This window comes from Pseudopodoces humilis, chromosome 18 (assembly GCF_049639895.1).
Source record: "Pseudopodoces humilis isolate 2021_Gansu_Grassland_sample_001 chromosome 18, ASM4963989v1, whole genome shotgun sequence".
Lineage (NCBI taxonomy): Eukaryota > Metazoa > Chordata > Aves > Passeriformes > Paridae > Pseudopodoces > Pseudopodoces humilis.
The window spans coordinates 17546784-17563625 of record NC_142217.1 but is presented as its reverse complement, the minus strand read 5'-3'; the positions used below and the strand labels follow the sequence as shown (position 1 = coordinate 17563625).

Sequence of the window (16842 nt, the reverse complement as noted above, 5' to 3'; positions counted from 1 at the left end):
ACGCTCGGCAGCGCCGGGGCGGCCCCGGGGCGGTTCTGGGACGGTTCCGGTGCGATTCCAGAGCGGTTCCGGGGCGGTTCCGGGGCGGTCCCAGAGCGGTTCCGGGGCGGTCCCGGAGCGGTGTCCGGCCGACAGCCGAGCCCCTGGTGTCCGTGCCCAGCCCGGTCGCTGCCCGCGGCCCCCGGGCCTGTGGCAGCCCGGCCCGGGCCTGGCTCCGCTCCCGGTACCGGCGGCCTCGGCTGCCGCTGCACCTGGCCCAGACTCCGGGAAAACGGGGGTGTCCCTGTGTCCCTGGAACAGGCTGGCACGGGAGCTGAATGCTGGTGTAGATTTTGGTTTTTAATTCAAGAAGTAGAGGGGAAATGGCCCAGGCAGCATCAGGAAGGGCGTGCGGGGCAGGAGCACGGAGCCTGCTCCGGGACCGCAGGCTCCTGGAAAGCACGCTCGGCTACACGGACGGGCTGTGGCACAAGCAGCCAGTTCCAGCTCCTCCCGTCGGGCACACACAGGAGGAAGGAGGCGGCAGATCCCCAGAAAAGCTGCCCTCACGGAGTGCTGGCCAGCACTGCTGGTCCCCAGCCCTTCCCCAGCTGCGGCAGTGTCCGAGCCAGCTGCACTTCAGCTCCTGGCCCAGAGCTGTGCTTCTGGAAAGCCAGTCACCTCTCCCTCCTCACTGAAGGGCTGCACGCCCTGCGTGAACATCAGTCTGTACCTCAGGCGGATGGGGTCCTGGGAGAGAAAGAGAGAGAGGGGCACAGCATGGTTATAAAGTCCTGGACTCCTTCACCGCTCACGGCCTTGCTGCAGTGAGTCACCTCTGAAAGGGGAAACACCAGCCTTCCAGAAGATCTGCACAGAAGGAAACCCTGCATCTTCCTAAGATGGACAAGAGCAACTGGAAGACCTGTGCATGGCACCTGTGGGCATGTTGGCAATCCAGGCCTGGCCAGCCTACTCAGACAGAGAGATCCTTACACCAGTTTTGGGTCTCATAATGCAACAGATCCGCCACCCATCACTTGTGCCTTGGGTGCCCTTGTGTTCCATCAGCTGCCAACACCTGCACGGTGAGTGCCTGGAGCTGTCTGTGTGTGCACATAGTCCAGAACTGTGCAGGCCCCTGCAGCAACTGCCCACACAGTCCTTCAGAGCAGCTCTGGAAAGCTCTTTGAGCAGAAAAAACATCTTCCCAGCACAGCCCAGGCTGCCCTGTCTCTCCACTGCATCTCCCCATTATTAAGACTCTCCCCATCTTTCACACAAACAGCCAGTGGGATCCCAGTGCCCACCAGCAGCACCTTGTGTGGGTTGGCGAGCAGCAGCACTTGTGACACCACTGCAGGCGGGAGGAGAGGGTTGAAGGCTGGCAGCTCAGAACCAGAGGCTGGTTGTAACTTTATTTGCATGGTCTGAAAGAGAAGACAAAAGAAACACTTTTTAGTCTATGGTGGGAAAGGGCTGTGAGCAATGGAGCTGATTAACAAGAGTTGCTGTCATTCAGTAAAAAGCACAGCCTACAACTAAAGGCAGATATTCCTAAACAGCCAGTTCTATGCTTCACATGCATGGGGAGCAAGAGCCCTACCCAGGAGGCTGAAGCAGCAGCTCTGGAGCCCTCTCTGGCCATAGCAAGGCCATGGATACACACTGTGAAACAGGCACTGATGCCACAGGCACCACTGCACAACAGGTTTTCTGTCCAGAGACAGGGAGCCACAGTTTCCCCGTGAGCAAGGCAAACACTCAGTAAGAAATGGTGAACCTTCTCCTCAGGACATTTCTGAGCATCTCTGCTGCTCTGTCACAGGGTTCTCACCTTTGGGACTGCAGCCTGGAACACTATGTCCCTAATGGGGTGTGCTGAGGTGCTCAGCATGGACAGAACCATCACCAGCACGTCTGGGCGGCCGGGAGCCAGGTCTCTGGAGAAGTGGAGCATGGCCTTGAAACCATTCCTGTCATACACAGTGAGTGGACAGATAGTGCCTGCCAGAGACAAATTGAGACTCAGAATCAAAGCCTGGATTCCTCTCCCATCTGAGAGGGAACAGGAAAGATGGGATAAGGAATAGCAAAAAGGAAAACACAGACAAACTTTTACTTCCTTTGGCAAACTCACAGAGCAAGTGGCACACAGCCCCTGATTTACATGTGCCTTCAAGACAGAGACAGGAATCTGAATGTCTGCATTTGGGATTTAGCAGCTCAGGTTTCACCAGTCCTTGAAAGAAGTCAGGTGTGGATCCAACAGAGATATGGTGGGAAAAGCAAAGTGCCTTTCTTAGTGCACACAAGATTTGGCTCCTTACCATCCACGCCTGGCAAATTCAGACCTATCACTATCCAGCCCTTCCAAAATCTGCTAGGACCTTCACTTGAGACTGAAGGCAGATCAGGATTTCTGTGCAGCTGTCCTCTTCCAGCAGCAGTGAGAACCAAGGCTCTGTGGCCCCGGGCTGAGACCCCAGGGTGAAACCCAGGAAATGCTCTGGGGCCGAGCTGCAGGGCTGGGCCACACAGTGAGAAACCGAAAAGCAGAGGTGAAATGAAGAGCTCTGCTTTAGGAAGTGGGGCAGCTCCCACTCAAAAGTGTCTTTGAGGACTTTTAGTAGAACAACTGTCCAAAGATTGACTGAAGGTGCAAAGGACAGAGTTTAGAAGCACATTACAAAGATCAGCCAGGGCAGGAAACTCCAGCATAGGGAGGACAAGGACATTGTCATGCTGTGATCCCTGGCACCTACTCAAATTCTCAGGTACATTAAGCACATCACAGAACAGTCATTGCTTGTGTCCAGCCCACCCACACAGCATGAAGCTACTTTGGTTTCCTATCCTGAAGAACTCATGGAAGAGCTCTAGTAAGCCTCCAGTAAGCAGAGCTGGGGCACAGAATTGCACTTACTTGGTGTAACTGAAATTAAAGGCACAAACAGGTTTTCTAGAGAAGCATCATAGGAAGCTGGATGCAAAGAGGCAGCAGGCTTCAGCTCGTAGCCTGGACTGAGGAGTGGAGGATCTGCCACTGACTTATGTGGAAGATCTGGAAAGGGCAATTTCATTGGTGATAAATCCCTGGAAAGAAAAGCATGCAGAAAGCTTGTATTAATTGGGGATACTACAGGGAATATACTGTCTTCTGCTGTACTGCTGGGTCTGTCTGTATTCCAAATTTCTCATCTCCTTTAGGTATAAAGAAACTACAGACTTACACTCTGAGCCCTTGAGGAATTAAAGAACTCTCTCATCTGTGGAAGACCTTTCTGTTTCAAAATTCATTAAGGCAGATTTTGGTTCTGTTACTATGGTAAAACTTAGATTTAAGGCTTTGGAAGTCTGCCGTTCCTGTGCACAGCTTCTCTGGAGGCCTAGTCAGGCAGATTAAAGTAAATTCCAGCTCAAAGACATCACAGGAGGTTGGAAATCTTCAGTAAAATTTCTTGTATTATGGCAGACTGTATAAGTGCACTGTAATAGTCTCCTGCTCTGAAGATCTGTGGAGATTAATTTGATTTGTGAACTATTCCAAGCTTCCACCAAATGTCTGGGAACTACCTTGTCACAGTCTGGAGAAAGCTGAGGAAAGTACTTTTTGAGTGACAGGTTATTATAAACAGGCCTGACTAAGGTTTTTTTTCTTTTAGCTCACCATCACCTTGTTATCAACCAATGGGATGTCTCCCCAAATTTCTGACCCTTGGAAGATCCAATGTGTAATTACACAAACTGCAATTAACAGGTGCACAGCTGCAGGAAAGAGCCAACATGGGCATGGATCACTTGCCATCACTAACCAGGGGCAGCTGAAAGGTTTTCCTAAACCTCCCTGCTGTAAAAGAATTCCTCAGCCCCCAAATCTGACTCTATTACGAAGAGTTTACTTACAAAGAGAATGTTTTGGTCCTGGACAGTGGAGAGAGCTGTTGATCCGGGCTCTGGAATTCACTCTTCCCTGCACAGCCATCTTCCCAACTCTCCTGTGGTCCCAGGGTTTGTACAGCACTTACACCTTCCCTAAATCCATTGTGTACAGCAGGCTGGAAAATATGGCCCTTCAGGTTCATGCTACATATCAGCAAAAATAAACCTGCAAAGAGCTCTGTTCATCAAATTCCTCTAACTAAAGTAGAAATACTTTGTAGATTTGGTTGCAATCTGCACCTGAGAGATTAACTGAGAGCACAAGGATTCCAGTTTCCCTTCAGAACCAAGTGGTACACCAAAAAGGCTGCCAGGGAAAGGCAGACCAGGAATCATCTCTGATTTTTGTCCTTTATACCTTATGGACTGCAAAGTATCTGAGCCTCACTCACCTCTGCTAGGCCAAAATTGGGTGGTGGTTTCTGTATGGCAGGGGAGTTGCTGAGACCTAAGAAAGATACCAAAATGTCACAGATAATTTACAGAAAAGGGTTTCCACAAGTTCTTCCTTTGCTGTCTAACACCACTAAAGACACTGCATGCCTGAAAACTTTGATCTGGAAGGCTCTACTTTCTCTTGGGACTGACACTGAAGTCAAAGCTCTCGTATTAAACACCACGAACCCCAGGAAGAAGGGTGAGACTGAGCTGCAGCTACAGACCTAGGGACTGGAACTCGTCCTGGAGCAGGCAGCTGGAGGCTGTGCTGCCGTGCTGGGAGGCTGAGGCTGTGTCTGCACAGGGCTCTGGGGGGGTCTGGGCCACGGGCTCCAGCTCGGAGAAGTCGATCAGCGTGTAGCTCTTCATGCGCCGTGGGGCTGCTGGGGAACAGAGACAGAGTCAGCCAGGAACCTCCGGAAAGGAACGGCACATCCTTGGCTACAGCTGTGCCTGAAAGGTGGAAAACTTTGGGAACATTTTCTATCAACTACATGCAAGAGAAAATGATGTTTACATAATATTTTTTCCCGTGTTACAGCACTTTCTCCAGGGTTGTTTCCTGAGGAGCACTTCCCTCCCAAGCCCCGCTCCCCGCAGCTGCTGAGGGAACTGTGGGTGCTTCTCACCTGGTGCACGGGCAGAGCTGGCAGCTGGAGCTGCTCCATCGCCGTTCTCCTGGCTGGCCACAGCCTGCCTGTACTGCCCCAGCACCCCTGAGAGCTTGTCACTGGCCTGCAGGACCTCGGCTGGGAAACCAGAGCAGACACAAAATGCTCACGTTCCGACGGGAAGGCCAGGCCAGCGCCACAGCACTCCCCAAAATGCTCGTGAGGAAGGGCCAGTGCAGCTCAGGAGCAAAGGCCAGCGAAGCAGGCTGCCCTCAGCTCCCCACTCGCCTTTCATTCCATTTTGTACTCACAGCTGCTGATTCCAGGCCTCTCTCTCATTTACCAAGATCACTTTGAAATCTTATCCCATCTCTAAAGTATTCCTAATTCCTGACATCTCTTGTGCACTTTCTTTTTCTCCACAAGTCTTCCCTGTGCACTCCAGTTTGTAATCCAGCACTCAGAGCCGTGGCACCCGTGGGTACAAAAGGAAGGTGTGAGGTGCAGCTGAGCTCTCAGGGTTGCTGTTCAGGATGTCTGTTCAGCAGCCATTGCTTCAGATGGATTTCCAAGGCACATGTTCAGGAATGAAGTGACAATTGTGGAATTCAAAGGTTCTGCTCTTATCAAATTAACACTACTCTAGCTGAAACCAGGACACTTCCCTTGGTATTACAAGGAATTCAAAATATATTCCTCTTTCTGTGTTTATACACAAGGAAAACTTCAGTCTCTGGAGAGAAAAGGCCTCAAAAGCCTTCAGAGAACATCAGAACTCAAAGAAACTCAGAAAACCACCTCAGCTGAAGAAGCAGATTCACCATTTAACTTTGGGCTCCAAGTGAAAATTAACAGCTTCCTCAGAGTTGAGCAGGAGGAGGCCGAATGCCAGGTCCCTGGGCATGGTTTCACGGTGAGAGTGGAGAGCTTTGCCCACAGGGTGCCAAGTACCCGAGCACTCCACTCCCAGCCTGTCCCAGCTGCCAAGCAGCACGAGCACAGGGCTGGCTCTTACCTAGAGCCTCCTCGTCAGGCAGTGCCTCGCTGGCCAGGCGGAAGAGCAGCGCCCTGAGCTTCTCACAGCGCTGGAGCAGAGCCTGGGGAGGAGACATTCCACTGCTCAGGACCAGGCACACTCACACTTCGGCCTCTGCAGTCACCTGCCAGTGATGCCCCCTCTAGAAGAGGGAGGAAAAAGAGCATTTATGCAGGAAAAAGAACATCTACCTGTAGGGTCTCCTGGTCAGCTGGGGATAATTCATGTCTCCTGTAGTTCTCCAGTAACTCCTCCACACGTCGGACAGTCTCAGAAACCTCACTGATGGTGTTCACTCTCCGGGACACCTGAGCTGACTTTTCTTGTTCCTGTGATGAAAAATGAAAGAAAGGTAGATGGTGACCTGGCTGGAGCACTCTGGCTCACAGCTGTTAGCAGGCACAAAGCAGCACAGGTGGGAACGTGCCCCCAGCTGCCCCAGCAGGGCACCCTGGCCGTGAGCTGTGGGATATGGAATACAGCTCACCACAGGCACGAGCACGACTTCAAAATCTGAGCTGGGAGTTGGTGGCTTCTGCCACAGAACAACACACTCAAAATGACCACAGGGCTTTGTTAAACCAAATCTCCTCTGTAAGCAGAGAAGTGGGATGGTCCTGCAGGTGGAACATGCAAACACACAGGCCAGATGTGCACACACATTGCTTGCAGGAAAGAGGCAGTTTTGTACAGAAGTGACTTTTTTCCACCTGGGAACTGAGTTTATTTTTGGAAATTTCTGACCACTACTGCAGCACTACTGCCAAGGTCCCACTGACATGGAAGAGTCCTGCTGTATGCACATTCACATATTCCCTCTTCCTGGTAACGGCATATTTTAGGGAAACAAAACAAAATGATCCCATGCTGTAATCTCAGAATAACTTGGAAAGACTGAACATGGCCCCGTCACTGGGGCTGCCGTACAGAGGGTCTCCTGACAAAAACTGAGTGGCCAAGTGCCCTCCCTGGCTGCACAAAGGCTTCTCCTGGCAGTTCCCACCTCTTTAACCACGCTCTGGATCAGGTGGTTGGCTGCCTGCAGGTCCTTGGGGTGGCTGCTCTTCAGGAGCCTGGCCAGGAGCTGTCAGGGCAGAGATGGGACAGCAGTGAGCAGCAGCCCCTGGGCCCTGTGCACACCTCCCACACCACAGACACCTCCTGCAGAACCGTCCCATAATGCTGGAAATGCTTCAGCTCCTGTCCCATAATCTAATCCAGGTTACATTGCTGCCTGCATGCACTGGCTGTTCAGGATTAAGAACTCGGGCTCTGCAGGACTTCTGTAAGACCTGGAGAACCCTCCCTTGGGGAAGTGTCACAGAAACTGATGTTTTTCTGTTAAAAAGTTTCACTTTTTACTAAGGAAATATTTCTGACAAAGCCTCAGTTTCTCTCAGTAGAGAACTCAAGAGAGTTCTCCAGTTGTTGCACTGCAGGAAGGATCAGCATTATTCTGAGACAGTCTGTCTGAAACAGCAGAAGTCACAAAATATTACTGAATCTCTTTTATCATCACTACGAAACAGAGGGTGGGGCATGAAGACTCTAAGGTTTACCTTGGACTTCTCTTCATCTGTGTCAAAAATAGAATTCTGAGGTCTTGGAGAAGGGGGAGGTAAAATTTTGTCTTCTGGCAGTTTGGGATCTTCTTTTACAATCCCTGGAACAGGTAACAGCAGTTGTTCAAGCTGCTGAAACCTCAATGCTCAACAGTGCATGAGGTTTTGCACGATTTCCACATTAAAATATCACTGAGGACTACTAAATATAATGTATTGGATGAAAAATCCATCCAGGATCCCTCTGACCTCATCTCTCATAACCCTGGGAGAGTATTCCAGGGCAAAGATCACTTTCTGAGCCTGTCCTGTACTTTTTCCCTGCACACAGTGTGAACAGAGGCCTCCAGAGTGGTCTGAGCTGTGGCTCAGGAAGGCTGCTCTTTGGAAAATCCCTTGAAACAGTTCCATGCATCCTTCAGAACTCAGCCAGCCTGGGACCTTTGTCCCTTTTCCTTACACACAACATGTTATGAAAAAGCTGAGTCACAAGCTGAGGGGGACAGATATCTGTGGGGGGAAACCATGGGCTCGGGAGGCTAAAAAGGAAACTGAAATAACAGAACTGAACCTTGTTTCTTCAGCATCTGATAAGCATCCTGGATTTTGACTTCCTGAGGAAACCAAACTGTCCAACTGAATATCACTTCTGTGACCCTCGACTTGACTTTTTCTGAAGACCAGATTCCATAGTACTGAAAACAAGACAGTAAAGAAAGACAAAAAAAGCTCAAATCCACAGAATTGGTGCCAGACCCGGCACAGGGATCCAGCCCCAAGGAGTTCATGTGCAGACACCAAAGATAAAATGGATTCCTGTGAGTTTATTCACAGTGCTGTCAGCTGTGTGTCTTTGGGTTAGGAAACACAAGAAATGCTATAGAGTGTGTGAGAATCACACACATGTTTGTAACAATCAAAATTAAACCACTTCAAACTTCTCTGGTCAATTACTGAATCCAAAACCCAGAGTGGATTATTTTAGTGAAAACAGTTTTGTGCTTGACTTTAAACACTCCCCTTAACGGCTGTAATGCACTCACACCACTGGCCTCAGCCAGCCCCAGACACAGGAAAACTGAACAAAACCAGAAACAACAGTTACTGTCTTTTATCGGCATCTGGGTGTTTTCTCCAATTTCTCTTTATCTCCTATGAGCACTCCTTTCGTTATAAAAACACAAAGCTCCCCAAGACCAGGCATTTCAAACTCATTAAACGATACCTGTCCTCTCAGAGCAGTAAGCAGAATTGTCCTCAGTGATATATGCTTTAAAGTCTATGGTTTCACTGAAATCCTGTTACCAAGCCTGAGACTGAGACAAGGAGTTTCGTTCTTCAGTTGAGCATTTCTTTGAAATCAGCTTTTTGCAGCTCTGCCCCTGGGCTGATGCAATGGAAAATGAAACGTGCACCAGCGGTAAATGTGTGCAGGATCCAGCAGAAAGGGAAATCCATGGGTGTGGTGCTGAGAGGGTGTTCCAGGCAGGCCCAGGCCCACCCCAACGAAGAGGAGCACGGCCAGAAGATCCCACTGCCTCTGATAAAGCAGAGCTGCATTTCTTATCCCTATTTTATTCTTATCTAACTACCATCACCTACCTTTGGGGAGAGCACTTTAATCAGCTCATTCAGAAACCTGAATTTTGCCATTTCACTGTGAAATCTGTCACCACAGTTGTTCACACAGGTCTCCAGCACCTGCAGAAAACAAAATGTTCCCAACAGGAACTGGACACACAAGGCTTGGGGAGCTTTCAGAAACTTCATCATTATATTACTAAATCTAAGAGCTTTCTGACAGGGCATTCACCAACACAAGAGAAAGTCATGCAGCAAGAACATGTTTTATTCCTTCATCCAGCCTTCCTAAGCAGCACATTAAGACCACCTGCTCTGTTCTACCCATCAGGAACAACCTTTGAGCTGTTGCCAGTGTGGTGAGACACAGCTCACGCAGCCAGAGCTGCAGAGCAGTGAAACACCTCAGCAGAGCAACGTGGGGAGGAACAGCAGCAATTACTGCCTGCACTGTGCCCTGGTTCCTGTATTCCTCATGCAAGGGGAAGTTAAAAGGGAGAGGAGTCCGAGAGAAAGACATTGACATCTAAGAGAAAAGGAAGAGAGACCTATCCTGTCTGCTCTGCTGTTGTACCTGCCAAACTGTTTCCAAGTGAGTGCTTTGTGTGTGGGTGGAAGTACTCACTGTGAGAGCGTGGAGAGCTTCCCGCTCCTGAGGGGACTGGATTTTGTGTGCCAGCAGCCTCAGCGCAAACAACGGGCTGGGGAAGAGCAAAGCAAGTCACACCACGCACAAATTCCCAGGAAAAACAAATGCTGCTGGCTTTGGTGTGCACAGAAGAGCAGCTGCTGGATTCCCAACGGGACAGACCCCCTTCCTGGGGCACGGTGCTGGCCATGCACACTCAGGGGGTGAACTGGTGACCCCAGAGCTGCCCTCCAGCCGTGCCCAGGGGCTGTCCTGGGGGAGACAGCAGCAGGGACAGGCTGGGGGATGTCCCTGAGCAGACACCACAGGAACTGGCTCTCTACAGCTGCAGGAGCTTGCAGGACAGCCAGGGCAGCCCGTGCCAGCTCCTGGGCACCAGCTGGGTGCCAGACTATGAGCTCTGAACTCAGTCTGCTCTGAACACAGAGATGATCAATAAGGTTTGACAGGCCATTTGCATTAATCAGTCCCTGCTACTTCCCAGGGAACCCAGACTGTCAGCTGGAAGGTGAGGAAATCTCAGTAGAGATCCTCCACCTGTCTGGAAGGAAAAGCTGAGGCTGAGCTCTCTTGGGGCTTCCCTGCAGAACCCCACAGCAGGAATCCTTGGCCAGGCTCCTAAGGGCATGGCCAGCAGGACCTGCTGCTGGTGGGCTCCAGCAATTGATGCCAGAGCCCATTCCCAGACATCACCCTCCATCACACTGGCATACACCTCTTCCCAGCTCATATTTCCAACTCATTTCTGCTCCCGGGAGCAGCAGAACCCCGCGAATCCCCTCAGCTCCCTGTCCAGCTCCCCTCACCACAGCCCCAGGCCCCATTCCCACACAGCCTGGGTGAACACAAAGAGCTGTGTGTCTGCCTTACCCCTCTGTGCCAGCGTTCACCTGCTCGCAGAACCGCTGGATGCATTCCCAGTTTTCCTCGGAGACACTCGGGTCAGTGGCCTCATCTTACAGAGGGAGAAAAACAAGAGAGGAAGGAGGAAAGCCCGGGCTCAGTGTGAGCGAGTGCTCAGAGCAGGAAACAGCTCAGACCTCGCTGGTGCCACTGCTCCAGAGCTTTTCGTAGCAGAAAGGGGAGATCCAGGACGAGCAGGAAACAGCTGTTACTAAAATTGCCTAAAAATATAGTCCCAAGCACACGCTTAAAGTCAAGCACAGCCCAACAACAGCAGATGTTGCTTTTAGCAGGAGAAACTTAAAAACCATTTACAGGCAGCTCTTCCGGGACCACTGCAAAACTTGTGGTGGACCACAGGCAGTTTACACTTTTGCACAGCTAAATTAAGGAAAAAGCCTTTGTTGGCTGTGTCCACTCCCCAGTCTCAGCCAGCTCAGGCAGCTTTGGGGGCCGAGGATGGGCAGGACAGATGGGAAAAGGACAGACACAGCAAGAGAGACCCACATCCCTCTGCAAGGGTTCCATGGGGGCAGTCAGCCCTTCCCTACGGAGGAGAAGCTGCTCCAGTGCCCACCCAGTTTGGAAGAGGCAGCGGAGGCAGCAGCCAAGCCAGCCCCGCCGCCCAGCCCCACTCACTGAGCCAGCGCTGCAGCTGCCCGGGGCCAGCCATGGGCTCTGTCCCTCGGCCGGGCACAAAGCAGCTCCGTGGGCAGCCCACCGAGTGTTCCTGCTGTGGAAGTGCTCACTGCTCAGCACTACACCCACCAACACCCCTCCGAGCTCCTCCCCTCGCCGGCACGCAGAGGATTGGTGACAACAGAGTCTAAGTCACCACAGTAATTTAATAATTAAAAGGGCATCAGACAAAAGAGGAAAAAACATCCCAATCTCCTGATCGGGGGTATTTTTGGCAGAACCACGTGCGTGACACAGTACACAGGGAGGAAACCCCCTCTGAGCAGCTCACTCAGCCTGGAAGGACACCACGGCAGCCAAGAGGGTAACAGCTATAGCATATATCTGTTTATATATATACATATATATCTGTAAATACCCCCACTGTATTTGTTGGGGAACTGTGTTGTGTAGCTGTAGGTACCCTGACTGTGAGGCCCTCTCCAAAAAGGATCTGATCTGCTGCTATCAGAAGTTCAGTCGCTTCCTGTCCACATGGTCTCAATTGAAGTGCTGATACACGTCTTTTTCTCCCACCCAGCAAACCCGGCTCCTTGCACGAGGCAACAGCAGGGCAGAGTTGAGTCTGGACTTGGTTCCTCTCCCAGGTGAAGTGGCCTGTGCTTAGTGCAGGTTGGTACAGACGTGGGACCAGCACAGATGCCTAAAGCCCAGCTGCTCAGAGATGATCACACAGGTGCCACCTGCACCGTCCAAGCGCGTGGCCTGGCAGCGTCACCGACGTCCCTGTCAGCTGGACAGTGCTCTGCGTATCCGGCCACACACCTCCTCAGCTCCCAGAGTCACCATCATCTCAGCAACACTCGGGCCGTGCTGCAAACAGAGGGAGTCACTGAACACACGGGAACTCCCCGGCACGTGTCTGTGCATCACGGAGACTGCAGCGACCGAGCGCCTCGCTCTGCATCGCTGCCAGACTGAGAGGGAGTCACAGAGCTCAAACAAAGCCTTGGGGGGTCTCTTCCTGAAGGCAAATGCCAGCCTTGGTCAGAGGGACCCGAAGGATTAGCACCAGAGCTGAGCCAGGACTAGGCTTTGGAGAACTTTTGCAAAACTTGGGTTTGAGCTCTGTGAAAGCACATTGCACATAATCCCAGAACTGTTTTTTTTACCTGGCGCCCGCTGAGCACCAGGCGCAGGAGCTGCATCATGCTGCTGTACTTGGTCTCTCTGGTTTGCTTCTGGAGACTTCTCAGGTCTTTGTTCAGCTCCTCCACAGTCAAGGCAGCTGCCTGCCTTGTCATGAGCCTTTAGGGAAGAAGGTGTCCTTACACTCTGGGGACATGAAAAGCACAGGATTCCTACCTCTCATCCCTGCCCTGTGCCAGGGCACTCCCTCTGCTCACCAGAAGCAGAGCTCATTCAAAAGAGCAAGTTTAAACTACAAAATTATGCCATTATCTGTGGAAAGCCACAGAAAAAGCAGGAATTCTGATTGTTTCAATTTTCAGAGATGAGGAGCCGTTGCTGCCAATACTCAGCTCAGACAGCAGCACACTTACCCTAAGACTAGTTTTCCTATTTCATCTACTTCCGCAGAAATTGTCTGTAGCTGCTGCCGGGACACTGAGGGCCTGACCCACAGGTAAGAGTAATCACTCGACACCAGATTCTTCAGGAAGCTTATGTGACCCTGGGGAAAGAGAGCAAGGCTGGCAGGGCAGAGGGCTGAGCTGTGGAGGAAGCAATGCCTCAGCCTGGAGGATGGTGGCACAGTGCTCTGCCACTACTCGTACTTTTCTCAGCAGGAGGACTCGCTCCACATATTCGTTTTCCAGAACATCTGGATCCACTTGCTGATCCCCATAGACGAGCTCCACCAGCCCCTGCAGCTCCCTAACGAGCTTCTGGCGCAGCCCTTGGTTCTCAATGTGACGGGTGAGGTGAACCCTGTAACAGAGAAAAGACCTGCTTTTGGATTGCTCTGGGTTACATCAAATCACCCCAACCACATTTCACAGAAATCACAGAATATTCTGGCTTGGAAGAGACCCACAAGGATCATCAAGTCCATCTCTTAAGGGAAGAGTCCATCTGGGGACTGAACCCATGACTTTGGCATTCTTAGCACCATGCTCTGACCCACTGAGTTAAAACTGTGGAACTGTTAGAAAAGCAACACTAAACCACAGTCAGACACTCTACAAAGGAGCATTTAGCTCTGGTGCCCCACAGGGAATTGATGATGAGGCCACTCATAGCAGCACAATGTCCTAGCAGCACAAGTGTTGCAGAAGAATGTTCTGGAAGTGCTAAATCTTTTTAGATATTATTTTCTTAGGTTATAAACTTAAGATCCTCCCAGCTACACCCACCCTCTGCCTAGAAGTTCAGTGTAGCCAAGCACAGTGTCCAAGCACAGAATGGGAGAGGAGGCAGGAACGGTGTGAGCAGAAACTTGTTTCCTCTTAGCACAGCCCAACAGCTGCTGCACCAGGACCATGCTTGATCCAACAAACAAAACCTCCAGCCAAAGCCAAGTGCTAGAAACAAATTCTCACTGACGTGGTGCTTACTACATTTTAAAGCTACCACTAATTTTTTACCTGTTGAATTCTGGGAGCGCTTCAAGGTCCAGGAAAGCAGAATGGGTTGTAATTCTGCCTACTTCGAATTGGGAGATCAGCTCCTCCAAAGTCCTCCCCATCTGCTTCTCTGCAACACAACCCACAGGGAATCCCAGGGCTCAGTGCTCCTGCACAGAACGATGGTGCTGCTCACACCTCGGGCACGGGGCCGGGCCGGCAGCACGCTGCACAAAGGTGACACAGGACAGCCACCTGTGCAGTGCCAGCAGCGGCAGGGACGTCCCCCAGCAGGCAGGAGGGAACTGGCAGCAGGCACACACAGGATGCTGCCCTCTCCCCAGGAGCCTGCTGTGCTGGTGAGGCACTGGGAACAGGGACACTCTGCCTGGCTCTGTCACCTGCCTCAGCAGAACACCTCCCCCTCCATCGGACAAAGAGAAGTCACACGCAGCCAGGAGGCTGCACTGCCCTGGGAAGATTTCATTCCCAAGCACAGTTCCCAGAACACAAGCTAATTTGTGATCCCCACACAGCAAGAACCACAGAAGGAGACACTGATTCAACTCCTCGTGGTCCATCAGGTTAAAGGTGTCAGACAACACTTAATAACCACATTATTATTAATTATTAACCACAGAATGCAAGTTTTCCCAAGACTTCACAGACAGTTTCTCAGCCTTGAAGTGAGGGTTTTCCCAAGGGAGAATCCATTAAGCACCTGACTCAATTTTAACAGCTGCACAGCAGCAGAAAGACTTCCACCATTCCAGCTCCTTCCACAGGAGCACTGCAGAAGGTCTGGTGACACCTCAGTGACCCACTGTCACCGGTGACACCCGTTCCCTGACCCCTCCAAACACCGACAAAGTTCTCAGCTATTAAAATAAACCCAGCCCATGCCACAAAGTCAGCACGAAGTGACCTGGCAGGCAGGAGCCCGTGGTGTTACCTGTGAACCCCGAGCCACAGTTGGTGACAATGTCCAGCAGTGCCTCTGGCAGGAAGCCATCCCGAGCAAAGTGCTCCAGCAAGATGTCCCCCTGCCTCTTGGACAGCTTGCCACCGTCCTTGTTCAGCAGCAGTGGGAGGTGGCCAAACTGAGGGGGCTCCCAGCCAAAGGCTTTGTAGAGCAGCAGGTGCTTGGAGGTTGAAGCCAGCCACTCGGTGCCGCGCAGGACGTGGGTGATGCCCATGTAGTGGTCATCCACCACGTTTGCCAGGTGGTACGTGGGGAAGCCGTCCCCCTTGAGAATCACGGGGTCACCTTCCACCTCTGCCACCTCGTGCTTGCTCCAGCCATAGACCAGGTCCTGGAAGGGTTCCACTCCCTTCTCCAGGCGGAAGCGGATGACGAAGTCAAGGCCCTGTGACAGCTTCTGGGCCACTTCCGTGGGCGTCAGGTGCCGGCACCGATTGTCGTATCTTTGGGAGGTGAGAACGAAGGTTCTGCTCAACACAGCCCAGCAACATCAGCCATTTTTCCATTCCCAAAACTCCGAGCAGACACCTGAATTTTAGCTGTAAGCTGCCCACTACGTGTCCAGTCAAACACCTCGTGTCTAGAGGGTGACACGGTTCCCCCTCCACGGCACAAGGGCGCTGCTGCTGCCCCGGGGCCGCGCGGGGAGCAGGACAGGACGTACCGCGGGGTCTGCTGGCTGCGCACGGCGTCCCTGCGCAGCAGCTCCAGGCGCTGCGGGCTGCAGAAGCAGCGGTAGGCAGCCCCGCTGGCCAGCAGCGCTGCACCAGCCCGGCCGTACAGCTCCAGCCTCAGCGACTGCACGTAGGGCCCGGCGGGGCCGCCGCGCCCGGGGCTCTCGTCCGGGGGAATACCTGGAACATCGGCACGGTGAACGGCTGGGCTGCCAAAACAACCCAAAGGCAGAGCCAAACCCACCCTCCAGCTGAGTACTGTTAGCCTCTGAATGAAAGGTAAGGTTTAAGTAGGTGAAAAATGAAAAACGTTTCTGAATACCTGCCCAGTCCAACATATCTTCTATTCCTTCTGCAGCTCCAGGCACCACCCGATTCTGATCTGTATCCTCCACTCTTAAAATAAACGTCCCTTTGTGTTTTTTGGCAAAGATGTAATTGTACAAAGCGGTCCTAAGGCCACCTAAATGAAGAAAACCTGTAATCGTGGGGAAATCAGAGGAGACGGTCACAAAGAAGGCGCAGGAAAGAGTTCTAAATATGAGCTGGAAGGGCGCTGGATGCTGCCTGCGACGGCAGCGCCACCGAGGCTGGAGCTGCACCGCACGAACACAGCTCCGGGGGCACTGGCTAAGAACATACTTGTGGATGACTACCCCCAGGAACAGAGTACACTTCAGAGGTCCTGAAGTGACCTGGAAATCCCTTATAAGCTAGCACATGGCAGGAACAGCACTGCCACGGGACACCAACAGTGACCCCGCAAGACAGGGAACGCACGGGGACACGCTGGGAGGGGGAGCCCGGCAGCTCCAACAGGAGCACCCCGGGAAGCCAGCAGTCCCTCCAGAGTCCGAATTGCTGTTTTCGAACCCAAAGCCCCGCCCTGCCGCAGCGGAGCCCCGGGGGTGGCAGGGGCGGGGCTGCCGAGGGGTCGTTTACCTGTGGGGCTGGGCCCGAACCGGACCCGAGGCCCCTGCACGGGGCCGGGGCGGGGTCCCGGTCCCGGTCCCGGTCCCGGTCCCGGTCCCGCCGCGCAGCGCAGCACGCGCAGAGCTCGCGCCATCCCGCCCCGCGCCCGCGTGGCCGCAGCGCCGCTTCCGCCCGGCTGCGGCAGCCAATCCCCGCGCGCGCCGCCGCCGGGGGCGGGGCTCCACTTAAAGGCACCGCCACCAGCTTAGTCCGGTAGTGGGAGGGGACCGCGGCCGCCGTCAGGGGCCCGGCATAGCGGGGGAGTTCCGGTTCCCGGAGCGCTGAGCGG

General features: G+C 52.7%; 2 protein-coding genes across 3 annotated transcripts; both read right to left on the bottom strand.

Annotated features, from left to right (window-relative positions):
- Positions 1–314: 314 nt before the first annotated feature.
- Positions 315–11463, bottom strand: GGA2 (golgi associated, gamma adaptin ear containing, ARF binding protein 2). Of its 2 annotated transcripts, none has more exons than XM_005523228.3 (17): positions 11341–11463; positions 10669–10753; positions 9775–9850; positions 9171–9269; positions 8140–8263; positions 7566–7669; positions 7010–7090; positions 6198–6335; positions 5986–6067; positions 4989–5108; positions 4584–4742; positions 4314–4369; positions 3886–4037; positions 2906–3075; positions 1817–1986; positions 1299–1409; positions 315–729 (listed from the first exon to the last, which is right to left on the bottom strand). In XM_005523228.3, exons 1-17 carry the CDS (start codon positions 11372–11374, stop codon positions 619–621), a joined length of 1872 nt encoding a protein of 623 aa, XP_005523285.2. In that variant the 5' UTR covers positions 11375–11463; the 3' UTR covers positions 315–618. The 2 variants fall into 2 exon arrangements, with proteins under 2 accessions (XP_005523285.2, XP_087920043.1); XM_088063917.1 differs by having other exon boundaries at positions 4584–4739.
- A 63-nt stretch (positions 11464–11526) lies between these two features.
- EARS2 (glutamyl-tRNA synthetase 2, mitochondrial) lies at positions 11527–16678 on the bottom strand. Its single transcript, XM_005523227.3, has 9 exons — positions 16524–16678; positions 15904–16059; positions 15572–15761; positions 14878–15350; positions 13947–14055; positions 13137–13290; positions 12903–13033; positions 12513–12648; positions 11527–12213 (listed from the first exon to the last, which is right to left on the bottom strand). The coding sequence occupies exons 1-9, from the start codon at positions 16645–16647 to the stop codon at positions 12130–12132; spliced, it is 1557 nt and encodes a 518-aa protein (XP_005523284.3). The 5' UTR covers positions 16648–16678; the 3' UTR covers positions 11527–12129.
- Between the last annotated feature and the right edge of the window lie 164 nt (positions 16679–16842).